Here is a 17,503-nt window from a genome sequence, read left to right on the forward strand (position 1 = left end):
TTAAGCATTAGTAAGACCTCTTCTTCAATAGGCAGTTCAGTTCTGGGCACTAGTTCACAAGGAGGACATTGTAGAAATGGAGACCAGATAAGGTCATGAACGAACATTTTTAGAAATGGATAGAGTCCAGAGAAAGTCATGCAGGAGCTCTGTTATGAGGAGAGCTCAGCCAGAGTGACTTTATTACCCCCAATGAGAGGGGAGGTAAGATTGATCCCCCTAAAGAAATAGAGAAATGCCCTATCTAGTAAATGTGGTGCAGTTCTTCACTGTAAGGACATTACAAACAGTAAGGAGGTGCTCTTTGTGTCTGGCGGCACATATGGAAAGGCTTCTTTATGGTAACAGCTGTGAACATGTGGTGTGGAACATAGACTTCTTCTGGAGATTGTTAGTGAGGCCTGGAATGGAAAAGACAGAAGGAAAAATAGTGTAGGGCCGGGCATGACTGCGTGTTTAGGGGAGACAAGGCACGGGTTAATAAGAACAGGGGAGGGGACAGTGAGAATAGTCCAGGAGGGGGGAGGGGGTGGTAATATATAAGGAGGAGGCGGGACTGACCTGGGGACAGAACAGTGCTGGACAAAGACAAGAGGAGGCATTTTTCCCACCCGCCATCCCTATATGTCGTCTGTGTTTGTTGGTTTATATGTTTTCTTTCTTTCAGGAACATGGCAGATGGTGGTCATGGCAGCTGTGGATTGGTGGTGTTTTGTTGGTCTTTGACGGTGGCAGTAAACATATGTGATGGAAAGGGGTGGGGGGCTCACTGGTAGTATGTGCCCCTCCGGTGTATTCCAGCGAAAGGTTAGCTGGAATACTGTAATGGTTGCACTGCGGGAAGGGGGTTGTCTCCGAGCTGATTATCCGCTGGGGGCCGATCGTGTGGAGAAAGGTCCCGCAGTGTATTGGTGGAATATGTGTTGGAGTTCCGGGGTGCCATCAAAGACCAACAGACTGGAGTAAAACAAGTTGTTACGGAGGTGATATTTTGGTATATATTTGATATTGGAGTTATTTATATGGTGTGAATAATAAATAGGCTGCTATGGCCATTTATACTCCAGAATGAAGGTGTGGTCTCATCATTGTAGAAGGGTAAGAAATGGGCATTTTGGAGTACAAGTGGTATAGCAGTAGGCCGGACGGGTACCTCTGAACTACACTGGTCATGGTCTGTGGTGTGGGTGGTGGATGGTATCCCATCTTCTGGTATTATGATTGTGATATTGTGGTGATTATTATAATCCGGAGACATTGAATGTTCATAGATTATCTTCTGTCAGATGTTACAGATTCCTTCCGGGCCCGGAGCAGCCGGCAGATCAGCCAGAATGTGATGGAGAAATACGAGACAGGAAGCCCCCCATCCCACAGGTATGATGTCCCCGTGTGTGTGCCGAGACATTACCGCCATGTCCGTATTACATTGTCCTCACACGGTGTGATTACTGGTTTGTATACCAAGTGTGCGTTCCATACTGAGCAGCAGGGCGGTGCCAGACTAATGCCGCGTACACACGTATCAGACTATCCGGCGGACTTTCCGAACGAGCTACCCGCCCACACACAGTACTTTTGCGCCAGACTATCTGCCGTACTTTTGAAATGAATGGACTCGCCCACACACGCGGAGGAAAGTCCGCTCATTTTGAGCGCGTCTCCAGGTAGCCCGGGACCAGCGAAGGAGGCGTCGCTGGCCCCATCACCTGGTATGGAGTTAAAGGGGAAAAATCGGCATGGGGGTCCCCCCCTAGGTCCATATCAGACCCTTATCTGAGCACACTACCTGGCTGGGGTCCGCCTGGGCCGTACCAGGCCGTGTGCCCTCAACATGGGGGGGGGGGTGCCTTGGGGAAGGAGGGGCCGCGCGCCCCCCCCCACCCCAAAGCACCTTGTCCCCATGTTGATGAGGACAAGGGCCTCTTCCCGACAACCCTGGCCGTTGGTTGTCGGGGTCTGTGGGTGGGGGGCTTATCAGAATCTGTGAGCCCTCATTAATAAGGGGGCCCCCGGATCCCGGTCCCCCACCCTATGTGAATGAGTATGGGGTACAATGTACCCCTACCTATTCACCTGCGAAAAAAAGTAAAAGAAAAACACAACACACAAGGGTTAAAATAGTTAATTGCACAGCTCCGGGGGTCTTCTTCCGTCTTCGGGGGTCTTCTCACCGGGCTCCTCTGCTATCTTCTGTTCTTTTGCTAGCTCTTTCACTAGCGGAGGAGCTTTCTTCTTCGCCGCCGCCCTCTTCTTCCGACTTCGACTGCTCATTGGTGGACATTCCCCGCCTTCTCTTCCAGCCACTGTGTGCTCATTGGTGGACATTCCCCGCCTTCTCCTCCAGCCACTGTGTGCTCATTGGTGGACATTCTTCACCTTCTCCTCCAACCACTGTGTGCTCATTGGTAGACATTCCCCGCCTTCTCCTCCAGCCACTGTGTGCTCATTGGTGGACGTTCCCCGCCTTCTCCTCCAGCCACTGTGTGCTCATTGGTGGACATTCCCCGTCTTCTCCTCCCACCACTGTGTGCTCATTGGTGAACATTCTCCGTCTTCTCCTCCAACCACTGTGTGCTCATTGCTGGACATTCTCCGCCTTCTCCTCCAACCACTGTGTGCTCATTGATGGACACTCCCCGCCTTCTCCTCCAATCACTGTGTGCTCATTGGTGGACATTCTCCGTCTTCTCCTCCAACCACTGTGTGCTCATTGCTGGACACTCCCCGCCTTCTCCTCCAACCCCTGTGTGCTCATTGGTGGACATTCCCCACCTTCTCCTCCAACCACTGTGTGCTCATTGGTGGACATTCCCTGCCTTCTCCTCCAGCCACTGTGTGCTCATTGGTGGACATTCCCCACCTTCTCCTCCAACCACTGTGTGCTCATTGGTGGACATTCCCCGCCTTCTCCTCCAACCACTGTGTGCTCATTGGTGGACATTCCCGCCTTCTCCTCCAACCACTGTGTGCTCATTGGTGGACACTCCCCGCCTTCTCCTCCAACCCCTGTGTGCTCATTGGTGGACATTCCCGCCTTCTCCTCCAACCACTGTGTGCTCATTGGTGGACATTCCCGCCTTCTCCTCCAACCACTGTGTGCTCATTGGTGGACATTCCCCGCCTTCTCCTCCAACCACTGTGTGCTCATTGGTGGACATTCCCCACCTTCTCCTCCAACCACTGTGTGCTCATTGATGGACACTCCCCGCCTTCTCCTCCAATCACTGTGTGCTCATTGGTGGACATTCTCCGTCTTCTCCTCCAACCACTGTGTGCTCATTGCTGGACATTCCCCGCCTTCTCCTCCAACCACTGTGTGCTCATTGGTGGACACTCCCCGCCTTCTCCTCCAACCACTGTGTGCTCATTGGTGGACATTCCCGCCTTCTCCTCCAACCACTGTGTGCTCATTGCTGGACATTCCCCGCCTTCTCCTCCAACCACTGTGTGCTCATTGGTGGACACTCCCCGCCTTCTCCTCCAACCACTGTGTGCTCATTGGTGGACATTCCCGCCTTCTCCTCCAACCACTGTGTGCTCATTGGTGGACATTCCCGCCTTCTCCTCCAACCACTGTGTGCTCATTGGTGGACATTCCCCGCCTTCTCCTCCAACCACTGTGTGCTCATTGGTGGACATTCCCCACCTTCTCCTCCAACCACTGTGTGCTCATTGATGGACACTCCCCGCCATCTCCTCCAATCACTGTGTGCTCATTGGTGGACATTCTCCGTCTTCTCCTCCAACCACTGTGTGCTCATTGCTGGACATTCCCCGCCTTCTCCTCCAACCACTGTGTGCTCATTGGTGGACACTCCCCGCCTTCTCCTCCAACCACTGTGTGCTCATTGGTGGACATTCCCCGCCTTCTCCTCCAACCACTGTGTGCTCATTGGTGGACATTCCCGCCTTCTCCTCCAACCACTGTGTGCTCATTGGTGGACACTCCCCGCCTTCTCCTCCAACCCCTGTGTGCTCATTGGTGGACATTCTCCACCTTCTCCTCCAACCACTGTGTGCTCATTGGTGGACATTCCCCGCCTTCTCCTCCAACCACTGTGTGCTCATTGGTGGACATTCCCGCCTTCTCCTCCAACCACTGTGTGCTCATTGGTGGACATTCCCTGCCTTCTCCTCCAACCCCTGTGTGCTCATTGGTGGACATTCCCCACCTTCTCCTCCAGCCACTGTGTGCTCATTGGTGGACATTCCCCACCTTCTCCTCCAATCACTGTGTGCTCATTGGTGGACATTCCCCGTCTTCTCCTCCAACAACTGTGTGCTCATTGGTGGACATTCCCCGCCTTCTCCTCCAGCCACTGCGTGCTCATTGGTGGACATTCTCCGTCTTCTCCTCCAACCACTGTGTGCTCATTGGTGGACATTCCCTGCCTTCTCCTCCAATCACTGTGTGCTCATTGGTGGACATTCCCCGCCTTCTCCTCCAGCCACTGTGTGCTCATTGGTGGACATTCCCCACCTTCTCCTCCAACCACTGTGTGCTCATTGGTGGACATTCCCCGCCTTCTCCTCCAACCACTGTGTGCTCATTGGTGGACATTCCCGCCTTCTCCTCCAACCACTGTGTGCTCATTGGTGGACACTCCCCGCCTTCTCCTCCAACCACTGTGTGCTCATTGGTGGACATTCCCCACCTTCTCCTCCAACCACTGTGTGCTCATTGGTGGACATTCCCCACCTTCTCCTCCAACCACTGTGTGCTCATTGGTGGACATTCCCCACCTTCTCCTCCAGCCACTGTGTGCTCATTGGTGGACACTCCCCGCCATCTCCTCCAACCACTGTGTGCTCATTGGTGGACATTCCCCGTCTTCTCCTCCAACCACTGTGTGCTCATTGGTGGACATTCCCCGCCTTCTCCTCCAACCACTGTGTGCTCATTGGTGGACATTCCCCACCTTCTCCTCCAATCACTGTGTGCTCATTGGTGGACATTCTCCGTCTTCTCCTCCAACCACTGTGTGCTCATTGGTGGACATTCTCCGTCTTCTCCTCCAACCACTGTGTGCTCATTGGTGGACATTCCCCGCCTTCTCCTCCAACCACTGTGTGCTCCTTGGTGGACATTCCCCACCTTCTCCTCCAACCACTGTGTGCTCATTGGTGGACATTCCCCACCTTCTCCTCCAGCCACTGTGTGCTCATTGGTGGACATTCTCCGTCTTCTCCTCCAACCACTGTGTGCTCATTGGTGGACATTCCCCGCCTTCTCCTCCAACCACTGTGTGCTCATTGGTGGACATTCCCCGCCTTCTCCTCCAACCACTGTGTGCTCATTGGTGGACATTCCCCGCCTTCTCCTCCAACCACTGTGTGCTCATTGGTGGACATTCCCCACCTTCTCCTCCAGCCACTGTGTGCTCATTGGTGGGGATTATTTTCTATACACACTGCAGTACAATATGGCATGTTTACTGTAATCTACGAAGGCAGAATGATGTGTAGGATGAGGTATGAGTTATACGGCGAGATATAGGTTAAGGTATAGGATGAGGTACAGGGTGCAGGGTGAGGTATGAGGTGAGAGGTATAGGATGAGATATGAGGTATACGGTGAGGTATATGGTGGGGGGTGAGGTACAAGGTATACGTTGAGGTGGGGGGTGAGGTACATGGTATACAGTGATTTGGGGGGTGAGGTATGAGGTATACGGTGACTTGGGGGGGTGAGGTATGAGGTATACGGTGACTTGGGGGGGTGAGGTATGAGGTATACGGTGACTTGGGGGGGGTGAGGTATGAGGTATATGGTGTCTCTGCAGATGAGAGGAGAAGAGTAGGGGAGGCAGGAAGTTGGTGGAGGAAATGGATGGTGGATGTGGTCGGTGAGTTCTCAGTAATCTGATGTAATGATCTGCCATGTCTCTACTACAGGAATCATCTGCAGGCGACATACCCCCCCCTACTACACTACATATCACCCATCCCCATATGCCTCCATATTGTTACACCCCCCCCCCCATATCACTACACCCCCCATATGCCTCCATATTACTGCATCCCCCATCCCTCCATATTACTACACCCCTCATATTCCTCCATATTGCTACACCCCTCATATCCCTCCATATTGCTACACCCCTCATATCCCTCCATATTACTGAACCCCCCTCCATATTACTATACCCCCCATATACCTCCATATTACTATACCCCCCATATCCTTCCATATTACTACACCTCCCCCCATCCCTCGCATATTACTGCACCCCCTTGTTGTGGATTAAAGGGGTTGTAAAGGTAAAAGTTTTTTCACCTTAATGCATTCCATGCATCTGACATCTGACAATGCCGGCCCTCCCAGCCCCCCCCCCCCCAGTTATACTTACCTGACCCCTCGAAGGTCCCGCGCTCACCCCCGACATCCTCTTCGCCACTCACCTTGGCCGTTGATTGGCTAGAGTGGATGGATTGAAAGCAGCGCAGCCATTGGTTCGCGCTGCTGTCAATCACATCAAATGATGCGGCGCACCGGGGGGGGGGGGGGTGGGGCCGAGTGATATAGTGAGCGGCTACGGCCGGCAGCTGTATCACGGGAGCGCGCCCGCAAGCACTTCACATCATGCGAGGGAGCTCACATGAAGTTGTGGAGTCCTTGTGGGAGAGAGCCGAGAGAGCCGGCGAGGGACCCCAGAAGAGGAGGATCGGGGTCACTCTGTGCAAAACGAGCTGCACAGGGGAGGGAAGTATAACATGTTTGTTATTTATTTTAAAAAAAAAAATGCCTTTAGTGATCTTTTAGAATTCAGCTTCTCCTATAAGAAAACAATTTTGTTGTGCTTAAAAACACAAATACATCTCTCTTGTATAATGCCGGGAAGTGTGCCGCTTGTATATCTCCAAGTAACAGACAGTCGCTTGTATATCTTCAAGTAACAGACAGACGCTTGTATATCTCCAAGTAACAGACAGTCGCTTGTATATCTCCAAGTAACAGACAGACGCTTGTATATCTCCAAGTAACAGACAGTCGCTTGTATATCTCCAAGTAACAGACAGTCGCTTGTATATCTCCAAGTAACAGACAGTCGCTTGTATATCTCCAAGTAACAGACAGTCGCTTGTATATCTCCAAGTAACAGACAGTCGCTTGTATATCTCCAAGTAACAGACAGACGCTTGTATATCTCCAAGTAACAGACAGTCGCTTGTATATCTCCAAGTAACAGACAGCCGCTTGTATATCTCCAAGTAACAGACAGTCGCTTGTATATCTCCAAGTAACAGACAGTCGCTTGTATATCTCCAAGTAACAGACAGTCGCTTGTATATCTCCAAGTAACAGACAGTCGCTTGTATATCTCCAAGTAACAGACAGCCGCTTGTATATCTCCAAGTAACAGACAGTCGCTTGTATATCTCCAAGTAACAGACAGTCGCTTGTATATCTCCAAGTAACAGACAGTCGCTTGTATATCTCCAAGTAACAGACAGCCGCTTGTATATCTCCAAGTAACAGACAGTCGCTTGTATATCTCCAAGTAACAGACAGACGCTTGTATATCTCCAAGTAACAGACAGTCGCTTGTATATCTCCAAGTAACAGACAGTCGCTTGTATATCTCCAAGTAACAGACAGACGCTTGTATATCTCCGAATAACAGACAGCCGCTTGTATATCTCCAAGTAACAGACAGCCGCTTGTATATCTCCAAGTAACAGACAGTCGCTTGTATATCTCCAAGTAACAGACAGACGCTTGTATATCTCCAAGTAACAGACAGACGCTTGTATATCTCCAAGTAACAGACAGACGCTTGTATATCTCCAAGTAACAGACAGTCGCTTGTATATCTCCAAGTAACAGACAGTCGCTTGTATATCTCCAAGTAACAGACAGTCGCTTGTATATCTCCAAGTAACAGACAGTCGCTTGTATATCTCCAAGTAACAGACAGTCGCTTGTATATCTCCAAGTAACAGACAGTCGCTTGTATATCTCCAAGTAACAGACAGTCGCTTGTATATCTCCAAGTAACAGACAGTCGCTTGTATATCTCCAAGTAACAGACAGTCGCTTGTATATCTCCAAGTAACAGACAGACGCTTGTATATCTCCAAGTAACAGACAGTCGCTTGTATATCTCCAAGTAACAGACAGTCGCTTGTATATCTCCAAGTAACAGACAGTCGCTTGTATATCTCCAAGTAACAGACAGACGCTTGTATATCTCCAAGTAACAGACAGACGCTTGTATATCTCCAAGTAACAGACAGTCGCTTGTATATCTCCAAGTAACAGACAGTCGCTTGTATATCTCCAAGTAACAGACAGTCGCTTGTATATCTCCAAGTAACAGACAGTCGCTTGTATATCTCCAAGTAACAGACAGTCGCTTGTATATCTCCAAGTAACAGACAGTCGCTTGTATATCTCCAAGTAACAGACAGCCGCTTGTATATCTCCAAGTAACAGACAGCCGCTTGTATATCTCCAAGTAACAGACAGCCGCTTGTATATCTCCAAGTAACAGACAGTCGCTTGTATATCTCCAAGTAACAGACAGACGCTTGTATATCTCCAAGTAACAGACAGACGCTTGTATATCTCCAAGTAACAGACAGTCGCTTGTATATCTCCAAGTAACAGACAGTCGCTTGTATATCTCCAAGTAACAGACAGTCGCTTGTATATCTCCAAGTAACAGACAGTCGCTTGTATATCTCCAAGTAACAGACAGTCGCTTTTATATCTCCAAGTAACAGACAGTCGCTTGTATATCTCCAAGTAACAGACAGACGCTTGTATATCTCCAAGTAACAGACAGACGCTTGTATATCTCCAAGTAACAGACAGTCGCTTGTATATCTCCAAGTAACAGACAGTCGCTTGTATATCTCCAAGTAACAGACAGTCGCTTGTATATCTCCAAGTAACAGACAGTCGCTTGTATATCTCCAAGTAACAGACAGTCGCTTGTATATCTCCAAGTAACAGACAGTCGCTTGTATATCTCCAAGTAACAGACAGTCGCTTGTATATCTCCAAGTAACAGACAGTCGCTTGTATATCTCCAAGTAACAGACAGACGCTTGTATATCTCCGAATAACAGACAGCCGCTTGTATATCTCCAAGTAACAGACAGCCGCTTGTATATCTCCAAGTAACAGACAGTCGCTTGTATATCTCCAAGTAACAGACAGACGCTTGTATATCTCCAAGTAACAGACAGACGCTTGTATATCTCCAAGTAACAGACAGACGCTTGTATATCTCCAAGTAACAGACAGTCGCTTGTATATCTCCAAGTAACAGACAGTCGCTTGTATATCTCCAAGTAACAGACAGTCGCTTGTATATCTCCAAGTAACAGACAGTCGCTTGTATATCTCCAAGTAACAGACAGTCGCTTGTATATCTCCAAGTAACAGACAGTCGCTTGTATATCTCCAAGTAACAGACAGTCGCTTGTATATCTCCAAGTAACAGACAGTCGCTTGTATATCTCCAAGTAACAGACAGTCGCTTGTATATCTCCAAGTAACAGACAGACGCTTGTATATCTCCAAGTAACAGACAGTCGCTTGTATATCTCCAAGTAACAGACAGTCGCTTGTATATCTCCAAGTAACAGACAGTCGCTTGTATTACGTTGAGCTTAGCAAAGTCCTGCCATAGAATGCTCTACTGCTTTTATTTCTACTGCAAACATGAATAACAGACGAAGGTGGTGGCTTCAGAATCAGCCAATCAGACACTTGTATTCTTTCAAAAGAACCAATCACACACATGTATATATTTAAAATAGAATTCCAGTAGTGATGTGTGGAGACGGTTGTGTGCAGAGCGGGGAGCGTCCTGTGAGACACCAACTGTCTCACAATTTGAACACTACTTACATGGCTCTGAACACAATTGTGTGCGCATTCCCACCGCTACCAATGACAGGAGCCGTACTCTATCATGGCTCGGTGGGCCGTCATTTTGGTATGGTTATACTATGGTTCCCATGTACGCAGATCAGTTTGCTTGGAGCGTTAATGCGGTCTCCATGAGGTGGCCAGTCTCATGGTGAGGCATAAACGATCATCCCTAAAACAGGAAACAGATCTGCCGTGTCCACGGGAAGGTTTCTGCAGCCAATGGTCTTCCACCAACGTCTGTATGTGCGAATATCCTCACATGAGTGTACTACAGCAAAACTGACACTGGGGGATATCTGACAACATACATTAATACAAATTCTCCACAACAGTCCCTCCTCCCATACGTCCCTCGATGAATATTGATCTTCTTACACCTGGAAACGAATCAGTCCTTACAGTCCATATGAGTTCATAACACGGCACACCCGGGGGCCCCGCGGGGCAGGGTTTCAATTTGTGTCATGGGCTGTGCTGGTGCCATGGTCTCCTGCTGGAGCTCCTCTGCGGCACGTGTATGTGCCAGGGCAGTGTTCTCATGGCAGTGGTAGGCTTGCATCGGGGAGTCATGCGGGGAAGTGACTGTTTTGTGGTGTAGTGTTGGCACATTTTCTGTGGAGGGGGGGGGGGTTCCAGGTAGGTATGGTCTCATGCAATTTACGGTTCTTACACAATTTACGGTTTTGTATGAGATTTACAGTTTCATGCAGTTGATGTTTTTTCATGAAATTTACGGTTCTTACACAATTTATGCTTCTCATGCAATTTTTTACTTCTCCTGTCAATTCATGTGTTTCCCATGTTTTCTTACGTTTTCCCATGTTTCTTTCGTATTCTCACGTGTCCCATGTTTCACACTCGTTCTCACGTGTCCCATGTTTCACACTCGTTCTCACGTGTCCCATGTTTCACACTCGTTCTCCCGTGTCCCATGTTTCACACTCGTTCTCCCGTGTCCCATGTTTCACACTCGTTCTCATGTGTCCCATGTTTCACACTCGTTCTCACGTGTCCCATGTTTCACACTCGTTCTCCCGTGTCCCATGTTTCACACTCGTTCTCCCGTGTCCCATGTTTCACACTCGTTCTCCCGTGTCCCATGTTTCACACTCGTTCTCCCGTGTCCCATGTTTCACACTCGTTCTCCCGTGTCCCATGTTTCACACTCGTTCTCCCGTGTCCCATGTTTCACACTTGTTCTCCCGTGTCCCATGTTTCACACTCGTTCTCCCGTGTCCCATGTTTCACACTCGTTCTCCCGTGTCCCATGTTTCACACTCGTTCTCACGTGTCCCATGTTTCACACTCGTTCTCACGTGTCCCATGTTTCACACTCGTTCTCCCGTGTCCCATGTTTCACACTCGTTCTCCCGTGTCCCATGTTTCACACTCGTTCTCCCGTGTCCCATGTTTCACACTCGTTCTCCCGTGTCCCATGTTTCACACTCGTTCTCCCGTGTCCCATGTTTCACACTCGTTCTCACGTGTCCCATGTTTCACACACTTGTTCTCACGTGTCCCATGTTTCACACTCGTTCTCACGTGTCCCATGTTTCACACACTTGTTCTCACGTGTCCCATGTTTCACACTCGTTCTCACGTGTCCCATGTTTCACACACTTGTTCTCACGTGTCCCATGTTTCACACTCTTTCTCCCGTGTCCCATGTTTCACACACTTGTTCTCACGTGTCCCATGTTTCACACACTCGTTCTCACGTGTCCCATGTTTCACACTCGTTCTCACGTGTCCCATGTTTCACACTCGTTCTCACGTGTCCCATGTTTCACACTCGTTCTCACGTGTCCCATGTTTCACACTCGTTCTCACGTGTCCCATGTTTCTCACTCGTTCTCACGTGTCCCATGTTTCACACTCGTTCTCACGTTTTCCCAGGTTTCTCACATTTCATGTCATAGGCCTTTTGATGTCATTGCTTTTCGTTCGCTGCATTTCCGTTATGCTGGTGCCTACATCCAGGATCTGTCACGTCTGCAGGACCATACGGGGTGAGGTTTCATTTTGAATTGGTTGTCGCCCCACAATCTTCTTGCCTGTAGTCCATACATCATACGTGCACGTTCACCATTACACCTCTACTACCACCCACCACAGTCTGTGGGTACCTCAGCCCTGAGTGTTCCTTTTTAATTTCCTGTCTTGACGTTGCAGGTTGCTCGGGCTCACTGGCTGCATACAGTAGGGTGGTGTTGTCATTAGGTTCACATTCATGCGCTGTGGTCTTGTCATTTCTGCCCCCACATCCTCATACTTGTTAGGTACAAGGGGTGTTGTTATGTCAGGGGCTGGTTGTCTGTTATGTTCTCTGGTCGTTTTCACACAGCTGGGTTGTCCGTGTTCTTCCACTGCAGGTTACCCGTCACGTCTATGGGTGTAACAGATTGAAGTGATCGGTTTTAATTGGCTTGTTCGGTGGCAAGTCTCCTCATCTGTTCTTACGCTGCTCACATTTCCTACAAAACGCACGTTTCTCATGCGATTTATGTATCTCATGCAACTCACGTTCAGGTTACTCTCGTTTTCCCAGGTTTCTCTCGTTTTCCCAGGTTACTCTCGTTTTCCCAGGTTTCTCTCGTTTTCCTAGGTTTCTCTCATTTTCCCAGGTTACTCTCGTTTTCCCAGGTTTCTCTCGTTTTCCCAGGTTTCTCTCGTTTTCCCAGGTTTCTCTTGTTTTCCCAGGTTTCTCTCGTTTTCCCAGGTTTCTCTCGTTTTCCCAGGTTTCTCTCGTTTTCCCAGGTTTCTCTTGTTTTCCCAGGTTACTCTTATTTTCCCAGGTTACTCTTATTTTCCCAGGTTACTCTTATTTTCCCAGGTTCCTCTCGTTTTCCCAGGTTCCTCTCGTTTTCCCAGGTTTCCATCGTTTTCCCAGGTTTCCATCGTTTTCCCAGGTTTCCATCGTTTTCCCAGGTTTCCATCGTTTTCCCAGGTTTCTCTCGTTTTCCTAGGTTTCTCTCGTTTTCCCAGGTTTCTCTCGTTTTCCCAGGTTTCTCTCGTTTTCCCAGGTTTCTCTCGTTTTCCCAGGTTTCTCTTGTTTTCCCAGGTTACTCTTATTTTCCCAGGTTACTCTTATTTTCCCAGGTTACTCTTATTTTCCCAGGTTACTCTCGTTTTCCCAGGTTACTCTCGTTTTCCCAGGTTCCTCTCGTTTTCCCAGGTTCCTCTCGTTTTCCCAGGTTACTCTCGTTTTCCCAGGTTTCCATCGTTTTCCCAGGTTTCCATCGTTTTCCCAGGTTACTCTCATTTTCCCAGGTTACTCTTATTTTCCCAGGTTCCTCTCGTTTTCCCAGGTTACTCTTATTTTCCCAGGTTCCTCTCGTTTTCCCAGGTTTCCATCGTTTTCCCAGGTTCCTCTCGTTTTCCCAGGTTTCCATCGTTTTCCCAGGTTTCCATCGTTTTCCCAGGTTACTCTCATTTTCCCAGGTTTCTCTTGTTGTTCATCAATTCTCATGCAACCTGCATTTCTTATGCAGTTGGCGTTTTTCTTGCTGCCTCGGTTCTGATGCCGCTCACGTTTTTATCAGCTCGCACTACTCCAGGCTTCTCTCTCAGTCCCATTCCTTCACACAGATTACATTCCTGTCACAAGTTTCTCAGTCTGCTCACGTTTCTCTCGCAGTTTATGGCCCAGTTGGGTGTCATTTTTCACACTACCTTTATTTTCCTTGCTATGTCCGGCCAGGAGTTGCGCAATGTTATGGAATTATTGGTAAGTCAGCCTATTGCAGCTCCAGCAGCTTCTACTGGCTCAGGGGATTTAGTGGATTCCGGATCCCTCTCGGTGCCTAGGCCGGTACCAGTAGGCCCAGGTCTCAGACGCAGATGCCGGCGTCACGCCTTCTCTTCAGTTTCCAGCATTTGTGATGAATTGGGTTTCCATTGGGCTGATACAGCCGCCTCGATCGATAAATCTGTATTTGAATATCAGGAAGGCTCATGACTCTGCTTGGGATGTTTTCCAGGCTTTCCTGTCAAGGTTTCCTAGTCCTGACGGTTGACATCCAGTTCATATTTTGCTTTTCTGTTTTTTGCCACTTCCAACTCGTATCGGCCTACAGCACCATCGGGGCGTATGTGGCTGAGACTCAGCGTTTCATGTTGTTGGAAGACCCCGATAGACTTTTCTTCATTTTCTGCACTCTCTAGTTGAGCCATCCTCAGGGATCCAGAGGAGTTGCCCTCCTGCTGTGCTCAGCAGACTTCCCATCGAGGGTCATATTTTTCGTGACATATCCGACATGCTCTCATCGTCCCCTTTTGTGTTGTGAACCAGCTTGGTGCTCCAGGCAGCGCTTTATCTGGTATTTTATGGTTCCGGAGGCCAGGGGAGTTTCTGGCCCCAGGGTCTCGCATACTTTTGGCTAATCAACTGGTTTGGGACCCCGGCCTTTCCTGTTTATATCGGCATGCTCGCAGGACGCAGCAATCGGGAGGTGGCACTGTCATCAGGTTCTTGGAGCCTGGCAAGGAGCGGCGGTGCCCGGTGTTGGTTTATATCAGCTGGTCAGTGCTACTATACGTCTGTTAAACCCAGAGATGGTCCTCTGTTGCCTCTTCCTAGTGCTCCCCTCTCCGCAGCTCAATGCATACTTCATTGCAGTCCCCTTTTTGGCCAATCGGGGGCTGGACCCTAAAGGATACTTTTGGCTTTTTATTCAGGATAGGAGCGGCTTCTGTGACTTTGCGTCAGGTGGTCCCCTATTATTATTATTATTTGGAATTTGGGTTATGGGAGGTCGTCTTGTCAATTTGACAGATTGAACGTCGGTGGGTAATAATCTGGTTGTTAAACTTTCATCCTACTGGCTTTATTTTTGCCCCCTTTTAGGCATTCTGACCACGTGACCCCGGAACTCCTCAGGTCTATGTTCTGTGTTCCTTTTCCTATACTATCCACAGATTGACTCCGAGTACAAACATGGGGCACATCTCACCACCCCACTGACCTGAACATACACGGGCACATCTCACCACCCCACTGACCTGAACATACACGGGGCACATCTCACCACCCCACTGACCTGAACATACACGGGGCACATCTCACCACCCCACTGACCTGAACATACACGGGGCACATCTCACCACCCCACTGACCTGAACATACATGGGGCACATCTCACCACCCCACTGACCTGAACATACATGAGGCACATCTCACCACCCCACTGACCTGAACATACATGAGGCACATCTCACCACCCTACTGACCTGAACATACATGAGGCACATCTCACCACCCTACTGACCTGAACATACATGAGGCACATCTCACCACCCCACTGACCTGAACATACATGGGGCACATCTCACCACCCCACTGACCTGAACATACATGGGGCACATCTCGGGAGCAGTAAAGCGCAGTCAGTGCTCAGCAGGAAGCTCCTGGCTGACAACACTGGTGGGGATTTCAGTCCAGCAGTTGTTCTGTGTTGTCACCTCATAAATCAGGATCCTCCATCCCCCCCCTCCTGACTGATTCCCATGTGCCCACAGGTGCCACCACCCCGAATCCTCCTTCTTTGTCATGCTGAGAGTGTGGATGAAGTATTCGGCCCCCGATGGCTGACCGAGAGAGCGCTAAATAACGGTAAGAAAAGGATCGATATAAGGCCCATATTCTTGGTATATGTCTGTCCTGTGGGGTCCAGCACAGTATTCTCGGTATATGTCTGTCCTGTGGGGTCCAGCACAATATTCTCGGTATATGTCTGTCCTGTGGGGTCCAGCACAATATTCTTGGTATATGTCTGTCCTGTGGGGTCCAGCACAATATTCTTGGTATATGTCTGTCCTGTGGGGTCCAGTACAGTATTCTCGGTATATGTCTGTCCTGTGGGGTCCAGTACAGTATTCTCGGTATATGTCTGTCTTGTGGGGTCCAGCACAGTATTCTCTGTATATGTCTGTCCTGTGGGGTCCAGCACAGTATTCTCGGTATATGTCTGTCCTGTGGAGTCCAGCACAGTATTCTCGGTATATGTCTGTCCTGTGGAGTCCAGCACAGTATTCTCGGTATATGTCTGTCCTGTGGAGTCCAGCACAGTATTCTCGGTATATGTCTGTCCTGTGGAGTCCAGCACAGTATTCTTGGTATATGTCTGTCCTGTGGGGTCCAGCACAGTATTCTCTGTATATGTCTGTCCTGTGGGGTCCAGCACAGTATTCTCGGTATATGTCTGTCCTGTGGAGTCCAGCACAGTATTCTTGGTATATGTCTGTCCTGTGGGGTCCAGCACAGTATTCTTGGTATATGTCTGTCCTGTGGGGTCCAGCACAGTTTTCTCGATATATGTCTGTCCTGTGGGGTCCAGTACAGTATTCTTGGTATATGTCTGTCCTGTGGGGTCCAGCACAGTTTTCTCGGTATATGTCTGTCCTGTGGGTTCCAGCACAGTATTCTCGGTATATGTCTGTCCTGTGGGGTCCAGCACAGTATTCTCGGTATATGTCTGTCCTGTGGGGTCCAGCACAGTATTCTTGGTATATGTCTGTCCTGTGGGGTCCAGCACAGTATTCTTGGTATATGTCTGTCCTGCGGGGTCCAGCACAGTATTCTTGGTATATGTCTGTCCTGTGGGGTCCAGCACAGTATTCTCGGTATATGTCTGTCCTGTGGGGTCCAGCACAGTACTCTTCAGAAGATAAAGGTTGGTTGTATTTGCTGTTGATCATTTCTGGTTGGATCTGGTGATGCAGACTCTGACACTTTCCTATATCTAGGTGTTTATACCAGGACAGACCTGAACCTCCCAGTGAAGGTTCCTCACAGGAAAGATGTCAGAGATTTGGAGAAGGACCCGCCGTTGTCATCTTGTGGAACGTTCCAGGCTCAGGTTTTTGGTAAGAATTGAAGGCGTCCGGTTCCTTCTCTGTGTGGATGTCGGTCTCACCAATCATTATTGGATCTTTAGATGTCCTCAGTGTTGCCCAATTATAATGATGGAGAATATTGAGTGGAGGGTGATGGGACTTTTGGTATTTATAGTTAGTAGTACAATGAATTCCTCCCAGGTCGCCTCTTGGTGGTCTTCAGATATCCGATCCGCCACAGTTCCCATGGTCAGAAATGATCTGTAATAGAAAGACATGCAGCGCACCCCCTAAGGAGAGGCAAGCGACCTCCAGAGCCAGGCACACCACATTTTCACCAGCACACTGGAGCCAAAGACTCCAAGACTTGTTTTTTTTGTTTTTTGTTTTTCCATTGAGGGTAAGAACTTGGATAGGGATGGAAGGTTATGGGATGCCCATTTGATTTAAGAACAAACATCAGGGACAACTCTTCCTATATACAGCCCCTATATACAGCTCCTATATACAGCTCCTATACACAGCTCCTATATACCCAGGGCCGTCTTTAAGGCAGGGCAAAAGGGGCAGCTCCCCTGGGCCCTGTCATTGTTGTGGGGCCCAAAGCAACTGCTTCATACTTGCCAATTATCCCAGTTTACATTCCCTTGTCCCTTGAAGTGTGAGGCCGCGTACACACGGGCGGACTGTTCACCCAACTTTGTCCGCTGAACAGTGTTTCAGCGGACAATCCGCTCGTGTGTGGGCTTCAGCGGACAGTTTCAGCGGACAGTTTGACGA

The 17,503-nt window shown here is 49.2% G+C and overlaps 1 protein-coding gene across 1 annotated transcript in view; it reads left to right on the forward strand.

Annotated features, from left to right (window-relative positions):
* Positions 1-17,503, forward strand: part of UBASH3A (ubiquitin associated and SH3 domain containing A) — a 243,320-nt gene that overhangs the window by 192,796 nt on the left and 33,021 nt on the right. The window contains exons 7-9 of the mRNA XM_077479393.1: positions 1,287-1,377; positions 15,407-15,500; positions 16,634-16,753. Of these exons, the coding sequence (XP_077335519.1) occupies positions 1,287-1,377; positions 15,407-15,500; positions 16,634-16,753 (305 nt within the window). The remainder of the gene's footprint in view (positions 1-1,286; positions 1,378-15,406; positions 15,501-16,633; positions 16,754-17,503) is intronic.

The sequence above is a fragment of the Lithobates pipiens genome, unplaced genomic scaffold (genome assembly GCF_037356315.1).
Source record: "Lithobates pipiens isolate NorthernLeopardFrog02 unplaced genomic scaffold, aLitPip1_a1.2 Scaffold_16, whole genome shotgun sequence".
Classification (NCBI taxonomy): Eukaryota; Metazoa; Chordata; class Amphibia; order Anura; family Ranidae; genus Lithobates; species Lithobates pipiens.